The sequence below is a fragment of the Herpailurus yagouaroundi genome, unplaced genomic scaffold, assembly GCF_014898765.1.
Source record: "Herpailurus yagouaroundi ecotype Mexico unplaced genomic scaffold, PumYag 77, whole genome shotgun sequence".
NCBI classification, from domain to species: Eukaryota; Metazoa; Chordata; class Mammalia; order Carnivora; family Felidae; genus Herpailurus; species Herpailurus yagouaroundi.
Genome location: NW_024412388.1, coordinates 23,619,861 through 23,642,309, shown reverse-complemented (window position 1 = coordinate 23,642,309; position 22,449 = coordinate 23,619,861). Strand labels below are relative to the sequence as shown.

At 54.2% G+C, this 22,449-nt stretch overlaps 1 protein-coding gene across 3 annotated transcripts in view; it reads left to right on the top strand.

Annotated features, from left to right (window-relative positions):
* The window catches only part of NKAIN1 (sodium/potassium transporting ATPase interacting 1), a 41,156-nt gene extending 23,616 nt beyond the window's left edge, over positions 1-17,540 (top strand). The window contains exons 2-7 of one of the 3 annotated variants that reach the window (XM_040467402.1): positions 10,285-10,422; positions 11,854-11,934; positions 13,351-13,548; positions 14,220-14,280; positions 14,911-14,992; positions 15,143-17,540. In XM_040467402.1, coding sequence (XP_040323336.1) covers positions 10,285-10,422; positions 11,854-11,934; positions 13,351-13,548; positions 14,220-14,280; positions 14,911-14,992; positions 15,143-15,152 — 570 coding nt within the window. In that variant the 3' untranslated portion in view covers positions 15,153-17,540. The remainder of the gene's footprint in view (positions 1-10,284; positions 10,423-11,853; positions 11,935-13,350; positions 13,549-14,219; positions 14,281-14,910; positions 14,993-15,142) is intronic. The other 2 variants (XM_040467422.1, XM_040467413.1) reach the window with 2 other exon arrangements.
* Positions 17,541-22,449: the final 4,909 nt, after the last annotated feature.

Sequence of the window (22,449 nt, the reverse complement as noted above, 5' to 3'; positions counted from 1 at the left end):
TGGTGTTGAGGAAAGGCCGCAGCTGGTAGCTGCCAGCTTCTAGTCCTTTTGCTGCCAGACCCCAGAAGTTAGGGCGGGATGGCCTGGTGGCAGGCAGGTGGCATAGGAGCCCCAGATCCAAGGGGCAGCTCTCCTGGGGTCCTGTGGGCTTTTCTGGAACTGTAAGAGGGGCCTGCCCCACTGGCACAAAGTAAGGAGCTCCAGGAGTGGAGATTAGCACTTGAAGGGGGTGGGGTGGGGCCTGGAAGACCCTCACTGCTGCGAAGTAGGCATCCTGGTCCCCGGTCCACGGAAGAGGGGACGTGGTCAGAATCACTGTCCTGAAGACCCTTCTCTGCACGCCCAGTGGCCTCCCCCTGGGGTGCCTGTAGGCTGGACCAGATTGTGGATGAAGAGATAGGCCCGGTGACTTGGAGGGACCCTTTGATTTCGGACTGACCTTGGTATAACCCTGGGCTTCTAGGCTGGGTTTATGCAAATTAATGTAGATGTATGCTAATTAGACCACTACCGGGCCTGTTCTAATGGAGCTGCCAGCTCAGAGATGTAGCGGGGATGAATTTGCCCAGAAGGGGTCTGAGGAATCCCCCAGCTGGGAAGGGTCAGCTGTCGCTGGGATGAGGGGGTGGGGTTGCCATGGAGACAGAGGCCAAGCCCCAGCGGCTGCCTCCTGCAGGGACCGAGGCTGGCCTCAGCCAGCCCTCTGAGACAGTCCTGGGCCTCCCTTAAGCTCCAGGCTGGTCTCTGAGGGCTAATTACGCACAAGCCAGTGGCCAGCTGCTCCCTCGCTCCCCCAGGCCCAGCTGAGGTCCAGGGCTGGGCCACAGCAGGAGGGCATAAGGACAGACAGATGGCAGTCTTGGAGCCTGGGGGGTTGGGGGAGCTGACCTTAGGAGGAGGGAGCAGGACTGAGGGCGGGAGATTACTCCAGCAAGGCTATAAGGGGTGAGATCCCCATCTGCCAGGGCATGCAAGCAGGCTTGGCAGCCCGGTCTCAGCCATGTGGTAGGGAAGAGTGAGGGTTGGGACCCCAACAGACTGGCTGCAGGCTCAGCTCTTCTGTGTGTCCTTGGGCAAGCCCCTTTACCTCTCTGGGCCACGGTTTCCTCATCCAGCAATGGGGGTAGGATTTAGAGACATGGGTATGAGGGGTAATATACACTAGGCGCTCAATAAATGATTGTACAATTCTGAAGCCCATTGAGAGTTGTTTTCTTCTATTTTCTAATGGGAAAGAACACCGCCCCCCCCCCCCCCACCATCTTACCCCTCTTCTGCTTTCCGGGCTCTCTGGGCTCAGGCAGGTGTTCTGGTGTCAGTGCTGAGGAGGGAACAGGCAGGACTGTCATCCCATGGGGACAAGATCTGGGTCCCCTTACTTCTCAGCTCTTAGCCCACAAAAGGCCCTGGAGAGCTGTTTGTAGAATGGATGAGTGAACAGGTGTGAAATACTCAGCATAGTGTCTGGCATTAATAGGAGATTAATAAATGTTAGCTGTTACATCACTGCCCGCTTTTGATCCAAGCCAGGCTCTGCCCGCCCCGCCTCGGATCTGCCCCTTCCTTTGCCCCCGACTGTCTCTGGCGAGACGTATGGTGGGTGGGAAGAACAGTGAGCGCACAGACAAGGACTCGAACCTGAACTCTACCACTTCCTGTCTGAGTGACTTTGGGAGACCCGGGACCACTCTGAGCCTCCACCTTTCGTATCCCGGCGGCTCCACAAGGGTTATGGGGAGCCCTAGTGCCTCGGCTGGCTGAACCCAGAACCCGCTTCTGGGGAAGAGGGGCCGTTAGGCCCTCAGCAGAGGTCGCAGGACCCCAAGGCCAGGCCCCCTGCCCATAGGCAGGCTGCAGCGCCCAGACAGTGGTTTGGAGCGACCGAGGCCCCCACTCTACAGACGAGAACACTGAGGCCCAGAGGAGGACACTTGCCCGGGGCCCCCCCAGCACCTTCACATCAGAGAAGGAGACCTCAGATCGTCTGAGCCACTTCACTGCTTTTGCACACGAATCGACGCTGAAAGACGTTTCTTCTTAATTTTTTTTTTTCAATGTTTATTTTTGGGACAGAGAGAGACAGAGCATGAACGGGGGAGGGGCAGAGAGAGAGGGAGACACAGCATCGGAAACAGGCTCCAGGCTCTGAGCCATCAGCCCAGAGCCCGACGCGGGGCTCGAACTCACGGACCGCAAGATCGTGACCTGGCTGAAGTCGGACGCTTAACCGACTGCGCCACCCTAGGCGCCCCATCCCAGCTCTTGATTCTGCATTTAGTCAAACACGTTTCGCGTCTTTTTATTTATTTTTATTTTTTGGCTTTGTCTCTCTCTCTCTCTCTCTCTTTTTTTTTTTTTTTTGTAATGTAAATGGAATCCTATTACTCTGTGGTTGTTGTGTTTTTGTTTTTTGTTTTCACTTACCGGTGACGTCCTTGGCCATTTTCCATCAGGAATCAGACCAGGGCAGAGAGGCAGAAGGGCCGCAGGAGCCCCAGAAGAGACAGCGACAGGGAGCGCACGCGTGTGTGTGCGTGTGTGTGTGTGTGTGTGTGTGTGTGTGTGTGTGTGTTGGGGTAGGAAGGAGTCCCCACAGGTCGCTACACACAGCGGGCGGGGAACCTGGCAGAGAAGCTCCCATCATCAGCTCCCAGAGGACTATGGGATTTGTCTCCAGACTTGAGCTCCTGAGGAGGGTGCCACACCAGCTTGTTCATCACCGGATACTCTTGCACACAGCCTGGCGCATTATAGGTGCTCAAGAAATATTTTTTCGAGGAACTGAGTCCCTGCCAGGCCTGTTGTTCCCTGACCCTGCCAAAGACTACCTGATCTCTGGGACCACTGCAGCCAGCGAAGGAGGCAGAGCTCAGGGGGAGTGGGAAGTCCTTCCTCTCAGACAACTCACGGCAGCCAGTTGGCTCACCTCCCTAATGAGGGGGTTGGGCTGGTGGATCTCCAGGGGTCCTCCTGTCTGGCTTCAGTCCCACTCCCTCATTTCATGGATGAGGGCCTAAGTCGGGTTTAATTTTGTCAGCTGCCTCAGAAATCCATTGGGAAAAGGGGGGTTGGAGTCTGGGGCTGCAGCAAAGGCTATTGCCGTATACAGAGCACCAACTGTGTGCCAGGCGCTGGGCCGAGAGCTTTCCATGCGCTTTGGGACATTTTCCCAGGCTCCGGCTCAGAGAGGGGGGGTAACTTGCCCAAGGTCGCACAGTGAAATCACTCACTGGGGACAGAATCAGGTTTGCTGGTCCCCAAATGGGGAGCTCTTCCCACCTCAGCCTTCTGTGAACTAAGGTCAATAACGGTACCCGGGCCGGACCAAACCATTCTTCAGAAACTTCAGGGACCCCTCCCTCAGATGGCCTGACTTCTGTGTCCCCCGGCGACATGGCTGGAATTTTGGCCAGCAAAGTAGTTGACTTGCAGAATTGGCGGGCAAGGGCTTGGGCACGAGAGGCTTGTGATGGGTTCTGGGGCTGGAGCCCAGCCCCCTCTCCGCCCTCTCTTCCCCCAGCCTGCTTCCTGGGGGCTGGGGTGGGCCTGTCCGCATCATTTATCCCTTGACCCCCACCCCCACCCCCCACCTGGTGTTGGGCTCCTGGGGTTGGCGTCTAGACAGACAAGAGCATCCTACTGAGAACAGAGGCAGCCCTGACCCGGGGCTGATGGTTCCCATGGCAACCGCATCCCCCTCAGCTGGCAGCTACCCGATAAATAAATAATCGGGTGGGGGTGGGGAGCTAAGGGCAGGGGGAGGGGCAGCAGGGGAGCCCCGTGGTGGCTTCACTTGGGAAAGGAGAGGGGCCCGGTTAGGCTTGAGGCAGGCCGGGGTGGGGGTGGGGGGGGCAGCTGGTAGTCTTGTAGAGGGCAGGAGGGAGACCAGGACCTGAAGTTGAGCTTTCTGGCTTTTGCAGCACATCATGGGACCCAAACACTGGAAATGGACCAGTTTGGGGCATAGTAGGTTCATTAAGTCCACGTTTGGGCATGTGAAGTTCATCCAATGAGCAGCCACTTATAAAGGGGCTGGAGGCCGAAACACGAGCAGATAGCCCCTGGAGCTTGGGTGGGCGTGCGTTTGCTTGGACAAAGGGAGCATAAAGAGAGCCCAGGGAATGGCCTTGGGGTGTTCTGACATTTAGGGCCCTGGCTACGCGGGAGGATGAGCCACGCCAGAATCAGGAGTGGCCAGGAAGGGTGGAGAACCAGCTTAACCTTGACACTTGCCCCCGTGCCAGGCACAGCTCTCCCTGCCGGAAATGCAGCCGGGAGCACCTCAGGCAGAAATCCCTGCTCCCGTGGGGTTTACCTTCTAATGCAGGAGTCCGGCAGTAAAAGGGAGTGGGTAGTATGTTAGTGTGTGATAAGTGCCATGGGAAACGGAAAGCAAGGGGGGAGGCAAGGGAGTTCTGCAGCAGAATATAATTTTAAATTAAAAAAATTTTTTTTCAACGTTTATTTATTTTTGGGACAGAGAGAGACAGAGCATGAGCGGGGGAGGGGCAGAGAGAGAGGGAGACACAGAATCGGAAACAGGCTCCAGGCTCCGAGCCATCAGCCCAGAGCCCGACGCGGGGCTCGAACTCCCGGACCGCGAGATCGTGACCTGGCTGAAGTCGGACGCTCAACCGACTGAGCCACCCAGGCGCCCCTAGAGCATGCACCTCTTGATCTCAGAGTTGTGAGTTTCAGGCCCCACGTTGGGCATCGTGTTCACAAATTAAACAAACAACTCTGAATCTCTTCACAACCATATGAGGGAGGTGTTGTGAATTATACCCATTCCGCTGGAGAGGAAACCGAGGTGCAGCGAGGTTAAGTGACTTGGCCAGTGGTACCAGGATTCTAACCCAGCTCCTAACCACTGAACCACACTGCAGCGTGCAAGCGGGCAGAGGAACGAGTTGTAGGGAGGACGTTGAGACCCTTAGTCTGGGCGTGAGAGCATTGAGATAGAGGAGGTGTAGCTGGAGGACCATGCGGGGCTTTTCTTTCTTTCGTTCGTTCATTCATTCATTTTTTTAATAGAAGTGGCTTGAATGTGTTTAGGACCCCATGGGAAGGATCCTGGGCAGAGGGAGAGGTTGAGGTTGAGTTTACAGGCAAGAAGAGGATGGTGTGAGCTCCCGAGAAGACAGGAGATGGGGTCCAGGGTGTAGGTGGAGGCACCGGTGGAGGAGGGGAAGACAGAGGCCAGGTCCTCTGAGAGTGAGGCTGGGGTGGGGATGGGGGCCCAGGAGGGTTGAGGACAGTGAGAAGATCTGAGATAGTGGAGAAAGTGAGTTCCCTAGAGAGGCCTAGGCGGGTTGTGGGGCGGTGGGCGGGGTGGGGGGGGGGCTCTCAAAGTTGATGATTACAGGGTCTGTCGATCTGTCACGCACCTTGTCTGCCTGGGGAGTGACATGCTCTATCAGCGCTTGGCTGCTTTGCAGGCAGTGAGAACACTGTTAATTGGGTTTTTGCAGGTGTGGGCCTTTCCTGACAGGTGCAATGGAAAGGCAGAGGGCATGGGAGTTTGGCTTACAGCCGAAGCTCACCCGGAAGTAAGGAAGCATCGTGCGGTCCCAGCAAGCCGAGCTGGGGCGTGAGTGAGGAAATGGAGAATGGAAGGGGTGGAGGGTGAGGGGCAGGGGACCTGATGCACTGGACCCAGGTCATCACCGTCACCGTCCACAGGTGCTGGGAAGCAAGCTGGAGTGGTCCAGCAGGGGCTGCCGAATTGGTGACTTTGGAGGCGGGGCAGTTATGGTGATGCCACAGTCCACGTGGTGGCCGTGTAGGAGGAGAAATGGAGGGAAAGGTCCCAGGAGAGGTGTTTGAGAGTTGAGAAGTCACGGTGCTGGAGGGGGTGGTCCCCGATGTCCAAGGCAACTGGGGTGATGCAGGGATGAAACTCATTTTCAGGAAAAGGCAGGACCTGGAGGCCAGCGGATGACGAGGTCAGCAGTGGGGGGAGTGGTATAGCCCTAGGGCCCGAGCCCCGGGGGCACAGGGTTGTCCAGTTCTGTAAGCAACTTAGGGACCCCAGAGGATCCTACCCCACCCTTGGGCCCAAGGAACATGGGATGTGAGAAGAGAAATGGTCACTGAGAAGAGCACAGAGAAACGGCATCCTTGGGTGCAAAACATAGGGGCGGGGGGACCCCTCAGGGAAGGAGCTGAGCCTTTAGGGGCGCAGGCTGGTTTGGGAGGACTTTTGAAAGGGTGGGGGAGGGCTGGGTCGGGGGAGCAGCACAGGGCCTTGAGGGGATGAGGGTAGAGAGGATTGAGGGGCAGGCATGCGGGTCTTGACCGATGCAGACAGGATCTGGTGACCCGTTCTCATCTGTCACTCTGGGATGGTCAGGGCTCTCATCCTGGTTTGGGGTCCTGTGTGGCTGGGGAGTTGGCAGGCCCAGAGACGGCAGGGATTACCCCAAGCTCTGTGGGCTGCCCTGATGACAGAGTGACTGGACCAGATTTGTATTTTAGAAAAAGCACTCGAGGGGCGCCTAGGCGGCTCAGTTGGTTAAGCGTCTGACCAGCTCAGGTCATGATCTCGCGGTCCATGAGTTCGAGCCCCGCGTCGGGCTCTGTGCTGACAGCTCAGAGCCTGGAGCCTGCTTCGGATTCTGTGTCTCCCTCTCTCTCTGCACCTCCCCCATTCATGCGCGCGCACGCGCTCTCTCTCTCTCTCTCTCTGTCAAAAGTAAATAAACATTAATTTAAAAAAATATAAATAAATTAAAAAAAAAGAAAGGTTCAGGGATGCCTGTGTGGTGAAGTCAGTTGAGGGTCAGACTTTGGCTCAGGTCACGATCTCACAGTTTGTGAGTTCGAGCCCTACGTCGGGCTCGCTGCTGTCAGCACGGAGCCTGCTTCGGATCCTCGCTCCGCCTCTTTCTCTGCCCCACCCCTGCTCACGCACCCTCTCTCAAAAATAAATACGCAGGGGCGCCTGGGTGGCGCAGTCGGTTAAGCGTCCGACTTCAGCCAGGTCACGATCTCGCGGTCCGTGAGTTCGAGCCCCGCGTCAGGCTCTGGGCTGATGGCCCGGAGCCTGGAGCCTGTTTCCGATTCTGTGTCTCCCTCTCTCTCTGCCCCTCCCCCGTTCATGCTCTGTCTCTCTCTGTCCCAAAAATAAATAAACGTTGAAAAAAAAAATTAAAAAAAAACAAAACAAACAACAACAACAACAAAAAAAAACCATTGTTTCAGCCACTTGGGGGCAGGAGCTGGCTGGGGATAAAGGCTTGTGCCAGCTCCCAGGAAACCTTCGGTGCCCAACTAAGAAGCTTCCACTGTTGAGTCTTCTCCTAATTAGCCACCATGGATTAAGTCTAGTTGTCTGTTAGTTTATGTGATGTCTCCATATCCTCACAACTTCTCAAGGGAAGGATTGTCTTCCCCATTTATAGTTGAAGAAATAGGCTCCGAGAGGGAAAGTAACTTGCCCCATGTCGCACAGAGCTGCAGTTTCAACCCAAGTTTTAGAGACTCCAAAGCTTTTTGTGGTAACTGTCATACTTTGTCATTGCTGCTTACTTTGTCATTGAGGTCCCCAAGAACCAAGAGGGCTTTGAGCAAGTGCCAGGGTCAGGGCAGGGTGATGTCCTGTTTTGGGTAGGCATACCCAGGCAAGATGTCTCCCCAGCTACACGATGAGCCTGGGCAAGTCTGTCTCAGCCACCTCCTCTGTCCTCTGATGGCATCCTCCTTGCCAGGACCAGATGCCAGCAGAGTTGACAGCCTCAGGGGAACCCCAAACCACCAGGGCTCTCCCAGGCCCGGCAGAGTCAGGGTGGAAAGGAGAAGAATGGAAATGAGGGAGGATCTTTTGGGAGCAGGGGGAGCGATCTGGGGAGTTTATCTCCCAAGGTCAGCGGACCGTTAGGGTCAAAACCAGAAGGGCCCTTAGAGGTCATGTAGTCCAGTGACCTCTTATGTATGGAGGAAGGAGCTTGAGACCCAGTGGGGAAGGTGGCCCGCCCAAAGTCACCCAGGAGTCTGTCATACTGTCAACCTCTTAACTCCCAGGCCAGTGGCAACAGGGCAAAGTGAGGGGCTTTGATGGGACAGGTGGCAGAGAAAAGCAGAATGACTGCCTGGCTTTGCCACCTACCTGCTGAGTGACCTTGGGCAAGTCGCTTCCCTTCTCTGAGCCTCGTGGTCTCTTTCTTCAGAATGAGATAATGGTCTCAGCCGTGCCTTTCTGCCAAGGAGTATCCATGAGAGGTGCACTTGGAAAGCTCTTTCCAATCTGCAGGGCCCCGGGAGAGGAGTCACCAACAAGAGGCAGGCTGGCGCCAGGTGGGTGGGTGCCAGGGTTGGGCCCGCGGCTTCCTGGGTTTCTGCCCAAGCCCTGCCATCTGTGCGGTAGCGTCAGCCCCACCTCCTCCTGCCTCCCCGCCAGGAGAAAGGCTTCTAGGATCTTCTCAATCAGAACCCTCCCTGTCCCTTCCCAGCCAGATCCCCTCCGCTCACCTTCTCTTTTAGGTCAGGACTTTCGCTTGCAAGGGACGGAAATCGCAAGTGCAAGGAGGGAGAATTAGTTTTCAGCGATGGCTAGATCCTGAGACCGGAAATGACGTTACCAGGACACTCACCTCGCTTGTCCACTCTGCTTCCCTCTCTGCCCCTTAGCTTTGGGCTGCTTCCTCAAGCAGGTTGTCCCTGTGAGATGGCAAGGACATCCACCAACAGCTCTGGGTGACACTATGCCCGTTCAGATACCCTGGCAGCTAGAGGGTATCTCTGTCCCAGTTACTCCAGCAACCATCCACAGTGACCGCCAGGGGCAGGCACGGGGACGAGTGTCCATCCCTGCACGGATCCCCATGTGCCGATTATTTGGTCAGGACTGGGTCCTGAGCCTTCCGCTGAAATTAGAGGTGGGCTCAGCCCCACCCAAACCACATGAACTAAGGGTCTGGAAGGTGGTTCCCAAAACAAAGACCAGAAAAAGAGGTATTGGGCAATCAACAACAATGGATTTCCCTGGCACCTTTGTTCTTCTTCTCTTTTTTTTTTTTTGTTTGTTTGTTTATTTATTTTGAGAGAGAGTAAGCAAGCACAACGGGGGGAGGAACAGAGAGAGAGGGAGAGAGATAATCCCAATCAGTGCAGAGCCTGATGCTGGGCTTGAACTCATGAACTGTGAGATCATGACCTGAGCTGAAATCAAGAGTCCGACACTTAACCTCTTGAGCCACCCAGGCACGCCGGCACCTTTGTTCTTAAGTATAGCAGCTGCAAGGTTGAACCGGGGCTACTGGGAAAGGGAGTGCTGATGGGGTCCTATATATCAGTTAGCTTCTGCTGGGTAACAAATCATTCCATGACAGCAGTTTAAAACAACCATTTTATCGAGCTCATGATTCTGCGGATCACCTGGGAGATTTTTCTGGTCTAGGTACGTGTCTTAGGTCAGTTGCTGGGTTGGTTAGCGGAATGATCTAAATGGCCTCACACGTCTGAAGGTTGATTGGCTGTCAACTAGGGCGCCTTGGTTCTCCTCTCAGGCTCTGGGTGGGCACCCAGGCTCTTTCACGTGGTGTTCTCTGTGTTACACGTGTAGCAGGTGGGCAAGCTCCAATGCACAAGCATTTTGGGGGTCTTCACTTGCATTGGGCTTGCTAAAGTCCCATTGGGCAAAGCGAGTCACATAACCATGCAGAGTTAGTGTGGGACGGCATTGTCGAAGAGCATGGAAACATGGAGAGGAAAAACTTGAGGTCAATTTTGCAACCCATTACAGTTCCCTGGGCGAAGGAGAGTAAAAAAAAAAAAAAAAAAAAATCCCTTTCTCTGCATCCCATGGATCCCATGGGCCAGGGCAACCTCCAGACAAGAGTCCTTGGAAGAAGGGACTTCAGGACTTCTAGCCCTTCAGGGCTATGGCTCAGCCCTTGGCCAGAGCTGGGAGGGCGGGGAGCAGTCTGGATCCTAACTCCACCTGCTCAGAGCCCCACATGGGGCAGGGGCAGGTACTAGTGGGCAGAGCCTCTTGGCTCTGAAGGTGTTCTGTACTGTGGTTCCCTTCTCCCATTAGCCCTCCCCGAAGTGATGATCAGGGCTCAGTCTCAGCCGGCCCCCACAGCCTTGCCCTCACTCCCCCTTATCCCTGTGGTCTTGCAGAGTTAGGATGATGCTAAGACTCGTGTACAGTCAGGCCGTGGTGCCCCATCACCACGGTAGGTGGCGTCACCCGCTCCACAAGGTCAAGGAGGAATCCCTTCCCTTCCCTTTAGTCCCTGGCCTTCCCTTGTCCCTGTGGTCTCAGCCTGCTCTTTCCCACAGGTGGCTGCACTGGAGAGGCAGATCTTTGACTTCCTGGGCTATCAGTGGGCTCCTATCTTAGCCAACTTCCTGCACATCATGGCCGTCATCCTGGGCATCTTCGGCACCGTGCAGTACCGCTCCCGGTACCTCATTCTGGTATGGCTCACTTGCCCCTCCCCTCCCCCTCCCCCACCCCCACCCCCCGCTGGCTCCTCCAGCCAGAACTGCCCCCTACCCTGGACACCCAGACCCCTGCTCTGTCTTAGCTCCAACCCGGCTGCTGGTGCGGATGCCCAAACACCAATGCTTCTTTGCTCAGCAGAGAGACAAGAGCGGTATTCTCCCTAAAGAATTTCCTAGGGAAAAATCCAGATATTAACAAGATATATCATTTTAGTGAGTGCCTACCATCCGCCAAGCACAGTGCTGAGAGTTTCGCACGTTTTGCTTATCTTTACAACAGCCCTGCAAAGTATGGCTTACCATCGCTGTTTTCCAGATGAGGAAATGAGGCTCAGAAAGGTTATGAGGCTTCCTAAGGCCACACAGCTAATCAGAGGCAGGATTAGAGAGCAATCAGGTCCGGAGTGAACGCTCTTGATACATCTTCACGCTGCCTCCGGAAGCCAGTGGAGGGACAGACTTCATCTGGTTTAGTTCCTCAGGTTGCTTTAGGAAGACCTGCCCTTTGCTGTTCATGAGGAATATGGTCTCGAGCGGCTAGTGTGGCTTGAGGTCAGTGTCCCCTGTGCTCCGATCCCAGGTGTGGATTGTGTTGTGTCCCTGGCTCCCTCCTCCTGCTTCCTCTTTCTAAGCCCTGGTCCTTGATGGTCTCTGTTAAACCCCTGCTTTCAGCTAGGCTCACCCTTCTCCCCTGCTCTTCCTCAGTGGCCCATTCACACGCCTCTTTTGAGGGAAAAGGCTTTTCAGTAGGTTTATTACATAAAATGCTAGCCACTTGTGATAACAGTGCCATGCAACGCCATGCTCCCGCCAGAGCCCCCTCCGGCTCATTCTTGGGCTTCTCCCACCTCCCACGGGCTGAGCTCCCGGAAGCCAGGTGAAGAGGGCCCTCCCAAAGCTCTGTGTCACCTGGGATGAGAGGCTCCTTCTCTCTGGCTCTCAGGAAAGCCCCAGGTACCACTCTAAGCATCACTGTCTGCCGTGTGGCGGCACGGAAATTGCAGGCATGGGACTTGGGTGGAAATATCTAGATCCTCTCCAGCGCTCCAGAGCCAGGCCGTGTCTGCTGTTCTTTGCAGAATGCATCGGATTAGCTGCCCGAGGACTGGAGTTTGAGTGGCAGCCCTATCTCTTCCTTGCTGTGTGATCTCGGAAACCTTAAACCTCCTCTCTAGGGCTTACATGAGTTATCTTTAAAGAAAGGATGGCGCCTTCCATGCAGGGCTGTTGTTGTAAGAACCGGACGGATATAAAAATGACTTGTGAACTATAAAGTGCCGTCTAAGGGGGATGGCATCATTTCCCCCTGCAAAGGTCCCCTCAGTCCCTGAGCTCTGTCTGCGTTGACATGCCCTGTCCCCACTTTCCCAGGCCCCACCCTGATCCCACCTCTCCTCTCCCCAGTATGCAGCCTGGCTGGTGCTCTGGGTTGGCTGGAATGCATTTATCATCTGCTTCTACCTGGAGGTCGGACAGCTGTCCCAGGTAAGCCTCGGGCCTGGCAGTGCTAGAGGGCAGAGCCGGACCTTTCCTGTCCCCTACCCAAAGGCTCCAAGTTAGGTGTGGGTCTGGGACATCGTCTCTTGAAGAGACTTCCCTCGACACATCCGAATAATCTGCTCCGCAAACCCTACCCCCACGTTTTTGTTTGGCCGCCCCTGCACCTGCCAGAAACGAATGATGGAGCAGACAACGCTGAAGGGCCATCTGCATGAAGATGGCCTGGGGTCCCAGGTGATTCCAAGCTCGGTAGAAACCAGCCTCACGTCGTGGCCCTGAAAACTGCTCTCAGGCCCCACAGGTGTTCGGTGCAAGGGAGATGAAAACGCTATGCACTTTGTACGGCTAAGGCCACAAAGATTTGGGCCCAGTTCTTTTTTTTTTTTTTCCCCCAAGATTTCATTTTTAAGTAATCTCCACACCCAACCTGGGGCTTGAACCCCCGACCCCAAGATCAAGTCAGATGTTCCACCGACGGAGCCAGCTAGGTGCCCCGATTTGAGTCCCGTTCTGATCAATATTTTCGGAAGAGAAAGAGGGTAGACTTCGGGGACAATCGAGTGGCCCAGGGCCCGTGCGGAACCACTGAAGAAAGTGGAACTTCTTGGCTCGTAGAAGAGCAAGCCCAGAGGGCACAACTTCTAACTTTAGACAAAAAGAAGGCAAAATACATGAATGGGAACATTGGCTTTGTAGTTCTGCTGGATTTAAATCCCAGCTCCAACATTTCCAAGTGATGTGACCCTGGGCAAGTGGTTTACCTTCTGAGCTTCAGTTTCCCTGTCTCATGAGTGCAGATAATTACTTCATGTGGTTGCGGAAGGGATAGAATGAGATGACACATCTCAGTGCTTGGCACCTGGTCAGCACTCGGTGAATATCTGTTAACAGGCTGCACGAGTGACTGGATGGGTAAACACATAGACGCCGTGGGTGAGAACCTCGGATCTAAGCCAGGCCCTTCTCCATTTCAGATGGGCAGACCAACAACTAAAGAGAGGAAACGTTTGCCCAGGGTCACACAGAGAGAGCAGTGGAGAGGCTGCATGGGCCATGAAGGGGTCTGTGTTGAGAATTCCGCTCAGGGCTGGAAAATTGGACTCAGTCACTGTTGATGTCCCTTCCATCCCTGAAATTTTGGGGCTTTCTGTGGGTCAGCACCAGCCCTTTCGGTCTCTGAGGGAAGTGTGAGACCTGCATGGTCATCAAGCGCCACCTACTGGCCAAGTAGAGACTTGTGGAAACAGACCCCCTTCCAGACCCTTGAAGTCAAGTCAGGAGAGGAGGCTGCTTCAGCAGTCCAGGTGTGAAGTAGGCTTTATATAAAGTTCCCTGCTGCCTGGGGAAGATTCCCGCCACCTCGTGGCCCCAGCTCAGTATCCTAGGCCCCTCTGCCCCCAGGACCGGGACTTCATCATGACCTTCAACACGTCCCTGCACCGCTCCTGGTGGATGGAAAATGGGCCAGGCTGCCTAGTGACACCTGTCCTGAACTCCCGCCTGGCCCTGGAAGACCACCATGTCATCTCTGTCACCGGCTGCCTGCTTGACTATCCCTACATCGAAGCACTCAGCAGTGCTCTGCAGATCTTCCTGGCTGTGAGTCCTCCTGTCCCCCTGACCCACACACTCCCAGAGGTGGAGTCTACCCTAACCCCTTTGTTTAGCTCTAGTTCAGAAGGGAAGAACCTAGATCTCCCAGCCTTCTTGTGCTTCTGTCTGGCTCTGTCTCCTTATCTTGTATCTTCTCCCTTCACCCCTGCCCCAGCCTGGCGTGAGCAAGTTTAATGACTAGGATGAGTCATCAGACTGTAAGTCAACCCGATCTCTAGTGTATCTGCTGTGTGACCTTGGACAAGTCACTTGCCCTCTCTTAAGCTTGTTTGCTTATTCACAGAATGGAATGACCACATCAAGTGCATAAGAGTTGTGAGAGTGGATCCAAGACAGTTCTGGTTCCTAGTCTTGCCCTCCACACTCCACATGCCCAAAGTCACATACTCCTCTTTCTTCTTAACAAGTCAGTAAAGTATTGCCCAGGTCCAGCTGGGGAAACTGAGGCTCAAAGAGGTAAAATAATTACTTGTCCAAAGTCCACTCGCAGAATGGAGAATGGAACCAACTATGTTTGACAGTAAGGCCCAGTCATTTAACTGGAAGTTGTTACGGGTTGGCCTTCATCTTCGCATACCGTGCCCCTCCAGTCGGACAAGGCCCAGCCAGGCAGAGGGTGGAGGAAGAGCTTCTGTCTTCTTTCCTTCCATTCCCAGCTGTTCGGCTTTGTGTTCGCCTGCTACGTGAGCAAAGTGTTCCTGGAGGAGGAGGACAGCTGTGAGTGGGGAGCCCCTAGGGAATGGGGAAGCCTGGCCGCACACCATCCTGTTCCTTCAGCACCCTGGACAGCGCCACCACGCTCCCTCCAGGGAGAGAGCCCTGGGTTGGCCAACTGGACCCTCTTGGTGGGGGAGAAAAGGCGGCAGGGGTAGTGGGGGTCGACGTAGCACATTTTGAGCTGTGACCTAGACATCCAGGTGACCAGCCCATGGTTCCAGCGCCGCTCTCTATCCACCTCTCTCAGGTTCTGCCCCCCGGAGGAGCTCCATGAGGCTCACCCCTACCAAACACCTCCCATGCCCAGTCTCTGCCCCCATTAACAGACCACCACCACCACCACGCACCCACCTCCGTGGTCTTGCCCCCTTACGTGGCTCAAGCCCTGCTCCCTTAAAGGACAGCCTCGCCCCTCCAGGCTCTCTGTCCACTTAGGGCTTTGGCCCCTCTGGCTGAGCTTCTCCATGTCCTGTTCCCCATAGGTCCACCTATTGGGATCTGGCAGCAAAGCCTGGCCCTAAAACCCTGTATGGGATCTGGCTCTCAGATTCCTCCTTTTCAGGACCCACCCTCCCATAACTCGCACCCTAGGGGCCCATCCCTAACTATGAGCCACCTCCCCTTCCACAGTCGACTTCATCGGTGGCTTTGACTCCTACGGATACCAGGCGCCCCAGAAGACGTCGCATTTACAACTGCAGCCTCTGTACACGTGGGTCCAGGCGCCCAGTGGGGTGGGGTGGAGGGACCGGGGCGTTGCTGCTGGGGGACGAAGGGCAGGGAGGAGCGGGGAGGGCAGCCGGATCTGCCTGCCCCCATATTTTCGGGGTCCACTTCCCTAACCTGCCTTTGTTTTCTGCAGGTCGGGGTAGCCGCGCTCCCACCCGGGCGCCGCGTGCTTGCTGGCTAGACTGAAGCTGAGGCCACCAGGTCGGGCCCAAATGGCAGGCGCGCCCCCTGGCGGCTAGCGGACCGACTGCAGCCTGCACTGGCTGGGTCCGCCGGACATGGACCTGGCCCTTCGCAGCCCGACTCCAAGGGTGGGGCGGGCCGGGCGGGGGAGGGGATCGCGGGGGTTTGTATTTTTTTTTTTTTTTTTTTTTATCTCAGCCTTGGTGTGCGCTGGGGGCCTCCCTCCCTGCTCCAGCCTCTTCGTTTTGAAACCCTTCACCCAACTTCCGGTCCCGTGTCCAGAGAGAAATGGCATTCACCTCATTTTACCACACTGGTTCACCAGCCTTGGGGAGAGTTACTGTGACCTAGAAGCAGGAGTCCTGGGTTCCAGTTGCAGCTCCGTCACTGACTCTCTGTGTGACATCTGGCAAGGCCCTTGCCCTCTCTGGGCCTCAGTTTCCCTCAAATAATTAAAATAATCTCTTAGCAGATGGAACTCTTTCTAGCCTTTTCATTTGACTCTTAAGTCCCCAGGGCGAGGCTGGGATTATAATTCCCATTTTTCAGATATGGAAACTGAGGCCCAGATGTGAAGCGTTTGCTTGAGGCCACACAGCTAGGCTTTGGGTGGAGGCAGGCCTTGAACACAGTGTACTTTCTGCAGTTACAGGCCCCAGAACCCCTGGGGTCTGGTCTCTGAATTCCATTTCTGAGCCCCCACCCATCTGGGACACTCTAGAACCCACATGATCTACACCACCTCTCTTGTAGCAATATACCTGTTCTCCTGTTGGGAACCAGATGAACAGAGCCCAGAGCCCTGAATTCAGCCTGACCCACAGGGAAGCCCTCCTAGGCTCGGCCCCTGCCCACCCTTGGCAAACATTTCAAGCTCATTCCAGTAAGAGGGGAGGCCACACCTCAGTCACGCCACCCCCTTCCAGGTCCCTGAGGCCGGGTCTGCTGCAGCCATGATCCCTACCTCGTCAGCAACCCCACCGACCCCTGATGGTTCCATCCACCTTCCAGATGGAAGACCTGTGGTTCCGGAATAGAAGAGGGCTGGTCGGCGCGGCCCAGTCACCACTTTTCAAAGATCACCAGCGTTTGTGACCACTCCAGTGTCCAGGAGAAACCTCTAAGAAGCCCAGAAGGAGTTCTGAAGAGGCAGACTGGGGGAGTGGGGCGTGGTGTGGGGCCGGGAGGGCCAGCACCCTTGAGAGCAAACAGAGATGAGAGCGCATTCTCCCCACCTCCTCCCACAGACACCCCTGAGGACCTTGGTTCCTGTGTACGGGCTGGGAGTCCAAGGGCAGGAGGGTCAGGCCTCAGCTCCCAGTCTGTGATGCAGGAGTGGCCCTGGGTTAGGAAGGAGGGCAGGAGGCGTGGGGGACTTGGAGGGAAACACAGATGGCTCGTACACCTGAGCCCGTCCGTGGTGAACACTTCCTCCTTGCTCTCCACCCTCTGATCTAGCATTCCCTACCGTCTGCGGCCAGAATGTCCTTGGCTAGGACCCCACCCCACCATCCCATCTGTAGTGCTGGGTCAAGGAGCCGGCCCCAGGAGTTCCTCTGGTTCCCCCAGGCACTGAGTCCCGGGTGGTCTGCCTAGGTAACTGTGCGTACGGCTCAAGAAGGGAGCAGCTCCCTTCAGACCTGACTGCTTCCCTGCCTCCAGCCCTCTCCTCCCACCCCCACACGCCCCGCCTCCTTTCGACTCCCCGGGTTTAGCCACTGGTGCTTTGAAGCCTTTTGTTTTTATGAGATGGATTTTGCAAGGGGACCCAAGTTCTTGTCTCACTGGGACCTTGCAAGGCAGGGAGTGCTCCCCTGGTTTCTGTGCAGGTGGGTTGATTAAAGATGGTGACTTCTTCTCTATCTTTCTGTCCTCCGGCCCTGTGAGTGAGCAGGGTCCCTGCTTGAAGGTGAGCAGGGGCTGGGGGTCAATGTCATTGTCATTATCACTCCTGGGGCACCGGCCTGTGCTTCCGATTGGCTGCGTAGTTTTGAGAAGTCACTCTCCCTCTCTTTCCTCATCCATAAAATGCAGAGGTGGGACTCAGTCGGTGGGTTCCCAACCCTGGCTTCGCGACCCCTGGGAGAGCTTTCTAGTTCTTTTTTTTTTTTTTTTCATGAAGTACATTTTAAGTTTATGCTTCCAAATATCCTTTGCATCTCGACCCTGCCCTCTTCCTGACAATTCAGTTTCTGACTTAGAATGAGCTGACAGTGCTTTAGACACAGTTTCCTGGATCCTTCCTGGCAATACAGCCAGAATCCATATTTTTGAACTTTTACAATTTTATTTACTTTTGTGAATAGATCGTATGTATAGATGCTACAGAATTCAGAAAGTTCCAGGCACTGATGTCCTTTTGCTTATTTTTCATATCTTTCCAAAGGTAGACCATTCGTTGCTGGCTTATGTAAATATATTTTCCCCTTTTCACACAAATGGCAACATGCTCTCCTCAATCTTCAGCTTCCTCCCGCTGCTTTTACTTAACTCTGAATCTTGGAGACCTTCCGCCCAACGATACACATGGGGCTGCCTCCCATTCTTCCGTGGCAGTCTGGGAGGATTAGGACTTGTTAAGATTCCCAGGTCATCTTGATGCGGCTAGAAGCTGGGAACCAGACGTACTACCCAAGATGCCCCAGGTTCGCTACACAGACCTCTGTGGGCCACTCCTGGCCGTGGAGCTCAGGGGAAAACAAACCACAGACACCGCCTTCAAGGACTTTATGGTTTAGCGGGGCAGGACAGAATGGGCGGGGCAGAAGGGTGAATGCCGCTGGCAGGGGGTCAGGGCTGAGGACCGGGTGGGGTGAAAGGCAGTTGTTACTAAGAGGCTCAGGCGAGAGGCGACCTGAGTGTCCCGAACAGGGTCAGCAGCATGAGCCAGATGTGGAGGGGGCAGAGCACATGGTGTCATGGGGAAGAAGAGCGAAGGACCACGTGCTTGGAGGAAGCTTCAGTTGTGCTCTCCCAGGTGATCACAACGTTAGTGTCGTGAAACAATACAATTTGTTATCTTATGGTTGTAGAGGTTGGACATGAGTCTCACGGGTCAACTCAAGATGGCCGGAGGGTTGCATTTCTTTCTGGAGGCTCGGGGAGAATCCAAGTCCTTGCCATTTCTAGCTACTAGAGGCTACCTGCATTTCTTGGCTTGTGGCCCCTTCCTCCACCTTCCCAGCCAGCAAGGCCCTGTGTCTCTCACCCTCCTTCCATCCTCACATCTCCCTCAGCCAGGAAAGGCTTTCCACTTTGAAGGGCTCATGTCATTAGGCTGGGCCCAACCAGATTATCTCCCCCACCTCAAAGTCCCTTTTGCCAGTAACACATTCACAGGTTCCAGGGATGAGAATGTAGGCACCCTTGGAGGCCATCATTCTGCCTTCCGGGGTAGGAGTTGAATCCAGGCTATAGCCACACTGATGTCAAATCAGGGCATGTTAGCTGATGGGAAGTCCTGAAGGATTTTGAGCAGAAGCCACTTTTTTAGAGCTGTCCTTCTAGGAGAAGCTATTTGCAAATGACATATCCGATAAAGGGTGTATATATATATATATATCAAAATATATAAAGAACTTTTAAACCTCAACACCCAAAAAAACAAATCATCCAGTTTAAAAATGGGCAGGAGACGTGAATAGACATTTTTCCAAAAGAAGACATCCAGATGGCCCACAGACACGTAAAAAGATGCTCGACGTCACTCATCAGGGAACTACAAATCGAAACCACAATGAGATACCGCCTCCCACCGGTCAGAATGGCTAAAATTACCAACACAGGAAAGCAGGGTGGCGGTGAGGATGCGGAGAAAGGGGAACCCTCTTTCAGTATTGGTGGGAATGCAAACTGGTGCAGCCACGGTGCAAAACAGGACAGAAATCCCTCAAAGATAGGATCACCCTACGACCCAGCAATGGCACTACTAGGTATTTATCCAAAGGACACAAAAGTACTAATTCAAAGTTTTCAGTAGCAGTAACAACGATAGTCAAATTACGGAAAGAGCCCAAATGTCTGTTGGCTGATGAATGGATAAAGAAGATGGGGTGTGTTTATATATAAATGGAATACTCCTCAGCCATAAAAAAAAAAAAGAATGAAATCTTGCCATTTGCAATGACGTGGGTGGAGCTAGACTGTATTCTGCCTAGCGACACGAGTCAAAGACAGACAAGCACCACATGATTTCACTCACGTGGAATTTAAGAAACATTAGAGCTGCCCTTTCGCGAGAACTGGCAGGGCTGGAAGGCTGGAGTGGAGCAGGGAAGCGGGAAGCAGGGTTTTTTTGTCAGGAACCGACCTCGGGTTTCTCACAGCCCTGTGTGGATGTGTGTTCTCGGGGATACGTATGTGGCCATGAGCTCTATGTGTGAACTTGGGAGGGCTAGTACAGTGGGGCAATGATCACCATGAACTGCAGGAGTCAGGCTGTGCCTGGGTTCAAGTTCGTCACTCTGGAACCAGTCAAGCCGGTCTTCCTACCAAACCCGGTGAAGATCCCAGCTTCTGCCATTCCCCGCCCAGCAACCTCCGCACATTAGAATAATCCAGGTAGGAGGGGCCATCTTCCAGTAACTGCTGAATCCCAAAGGTACCCAAGGCATTCTTTAAGAAGACACGAATTCCCCAAGGTACATTTGACAAGTGCAATAGTCTACTGGGATTTATAGACACACTAGTGTTTTCTTTAATGCATTGGAATTGGATCTTGGAGTGTTTTTGTTTTTGTTTTTTAAGTTGATGTATTTATTTTGAGAGAGAGAGAGCATGAGCATGGGAGGGGCAGAGAGAGAGGAAGAGACAGAATCCCAAGCAGGTTCCACACTGTCAGCACAGAGTCCGATGTGGGGCTCAAACTCACAAACTGTGAGATCATGACCTAAGTTGAAATCAAGAGTTGGAAGCTTAACCGGCTGAGCCACCCAGGTGTCCCAAGACCTTGCAGTTTCTAAACATGTTAGGAATGAGAGAGGGCTGGACACCAAGGCCTCACTGCCTTACAGGACTCCCTAGTCCACAGGCTGTGGGCGCAGGACAGGGTTTCTCAAGTTTCCAGAGCATAAGAACCCCTTAACATCCAAATTCCTGATCCTGATCCAAAAGCACAGACCCAACGGCTCCTAGGCAGTGACAGGAATCTGCATTTTTTTTCAAGTGCCCCCTGTGCTCAAGGTTTGGGAAATCCTAGACCTGGGTGAAGAGACATCCAGACATTTTTGAAACTCCCCCTCACGCCAATGTCCTGGACGTCCCATCAAATTATGCCTGCCAGCTTCCTCATGTCAGAGCTGGACTTTAAGACTCCCCTGAGCTCAATTTCACTTGTTACCGACAATCAGCGTGCATATGCGTGTGCGTGTGTGTTAATGGCTTAGTCATTTTAAAGGCTGCGCTCTACTCCTGAGTGTAAACGTTGACATAACTTCGCCACTAGGTTAGTGGGAGCAAAGGTAGGTCCATGCCCTGCCTTATCCCGCCCTCAGCCTCCGTCACGGTCACCTGGAGGAGATGAGGGCAGTTTCAAGTTGCCCCACTGCCACCTGAGCTGGGGGCCACACCCTGCCCCGAGCCTCTGTTCCAGTGACTCAGCGGTTCCCCAGAGCCTTCCCTGGAATCAGACCGGGCAGGCTCAGGCAGGCTGGAGCTGCAGAGAGAGCCCTGTGCCGGGCGTCCCGTACCTAAGTTCTAGTTCCTTCCCCTCCCCCGCATCCACCTGGGCCACAGGGCAGCTCCTCCGCCTTTGGCCTCGGTGACTTCGTGGGGGAAATCAAAGGGCTGGACTTTGCACGACATTCCTGGGCTTCTTCAAACTGCTGACATTCTGGAACAGGGCTTATCCAACCTAACCCTACTCGGGATGCTTTTTTAAAATACACGATTCCTGGACGCCACTTGCACACCAGGTTCAAGGGGACCTTGCATACTAATTCAAGGGGACCCAAGCATCTGAATTCATTCTTCAAATATTTATTAAGTACCTACAGTGTGCCGGGAATTGGGGGTACAACAGTGAACAAAGCGAAAAGCAATCCCTGCTCTGGAGAGGGTATCTATTGGGAAGAGGCATACATAAGTAAACCAGTAAAATATATGGGATATCAGAGAAGTGTCACAGGGCAAAGTGGCAGGGAAGAGAAGTAAAAGACATGAAGAAGGTTAAGTAGGAAGCCAAGGGAGCAACACGTGCAAAGGTCCTGAGGTGGGAGCGTGCCTGAATGTTGGAGGGAAGCAAGGAAGCCAGTGCGGTTCAAAGCAAGGGAAAGGGAGAGTGGTAGGAGATGAAGTCACAGAGAGAGGAGGGGTGGGAGGTGGCACGTCAGGCGCTCTTGACCTCGAAGGACATCGTAAGGGTCTCAGCATTTAATCTGAGTGAGATGGGGAGCCACTGGGGTCATAGAGCACAGAGCTGGGAGATGTGCAATGAATGGATACTGTGGGTACTGTGTGATGAATAGACGGTAGGAAGTCAGGGGCTGGACCAGGGAGACCAGGCACACGCCATCAAGGTAATCCAGGTGACAGACGCTGGTGGTTTAGTTAGGGCGGCAGCAGTGAAATGACCGCATTTCAATACATCTCGAGGGCAGGGCCAGCGGGCATTTATTTGTAGACTGCATGGGGAATGTGAGTGAAAGAGAAGGTCAAACAGGACCTCAGGGATTGTGGCCTGAGCGCGTAGGGGACGGGATTGCCCTTCAGATGGGATGACCACACAGCGAAGGTGTGGGGGTGGCCTTCAGCATTCTGGTTTTGCACAGGAAAGTCTGAGATGCCTGTGAGACGTGCACATGGAGATATCAAGGGGGTAGTTGGGTACAGGAGGAGAGCTCTGGGCTGATACAGAAAGCTTGGCATCATTAGCGTTAAGATGACGTTTCAAGTCATGCAAATGGATAAAGCCACCAAGGAATGAGTGCAGACAGGGAGGAGGGTTGCAGCCTGAGTCCTGGGGCATTTCCCCGTTTGGAGTTGGAGAACATTTGATGGAACCACCAGGGAAGGCTGAAGTCAGGAAACCAGCAAACTAGCATCAGTGAGTCGTCTCAGTTGACTGATTTCATTCTCTGTCAAATGTTTATTGAGCACCTACTATGTTCCAGCCACCATTGTAGACACTGAGGCTACAGCAATGAACAAGACAAGCAAAGGGGCACCTGGGTGGTTCAGTGAGGCTCAGTTAAGCATCCGACTCTTGATTTCGGCTTAGGCCATGATCTCATGGTTTGTGCATTTGCAGCCCGCATCAGG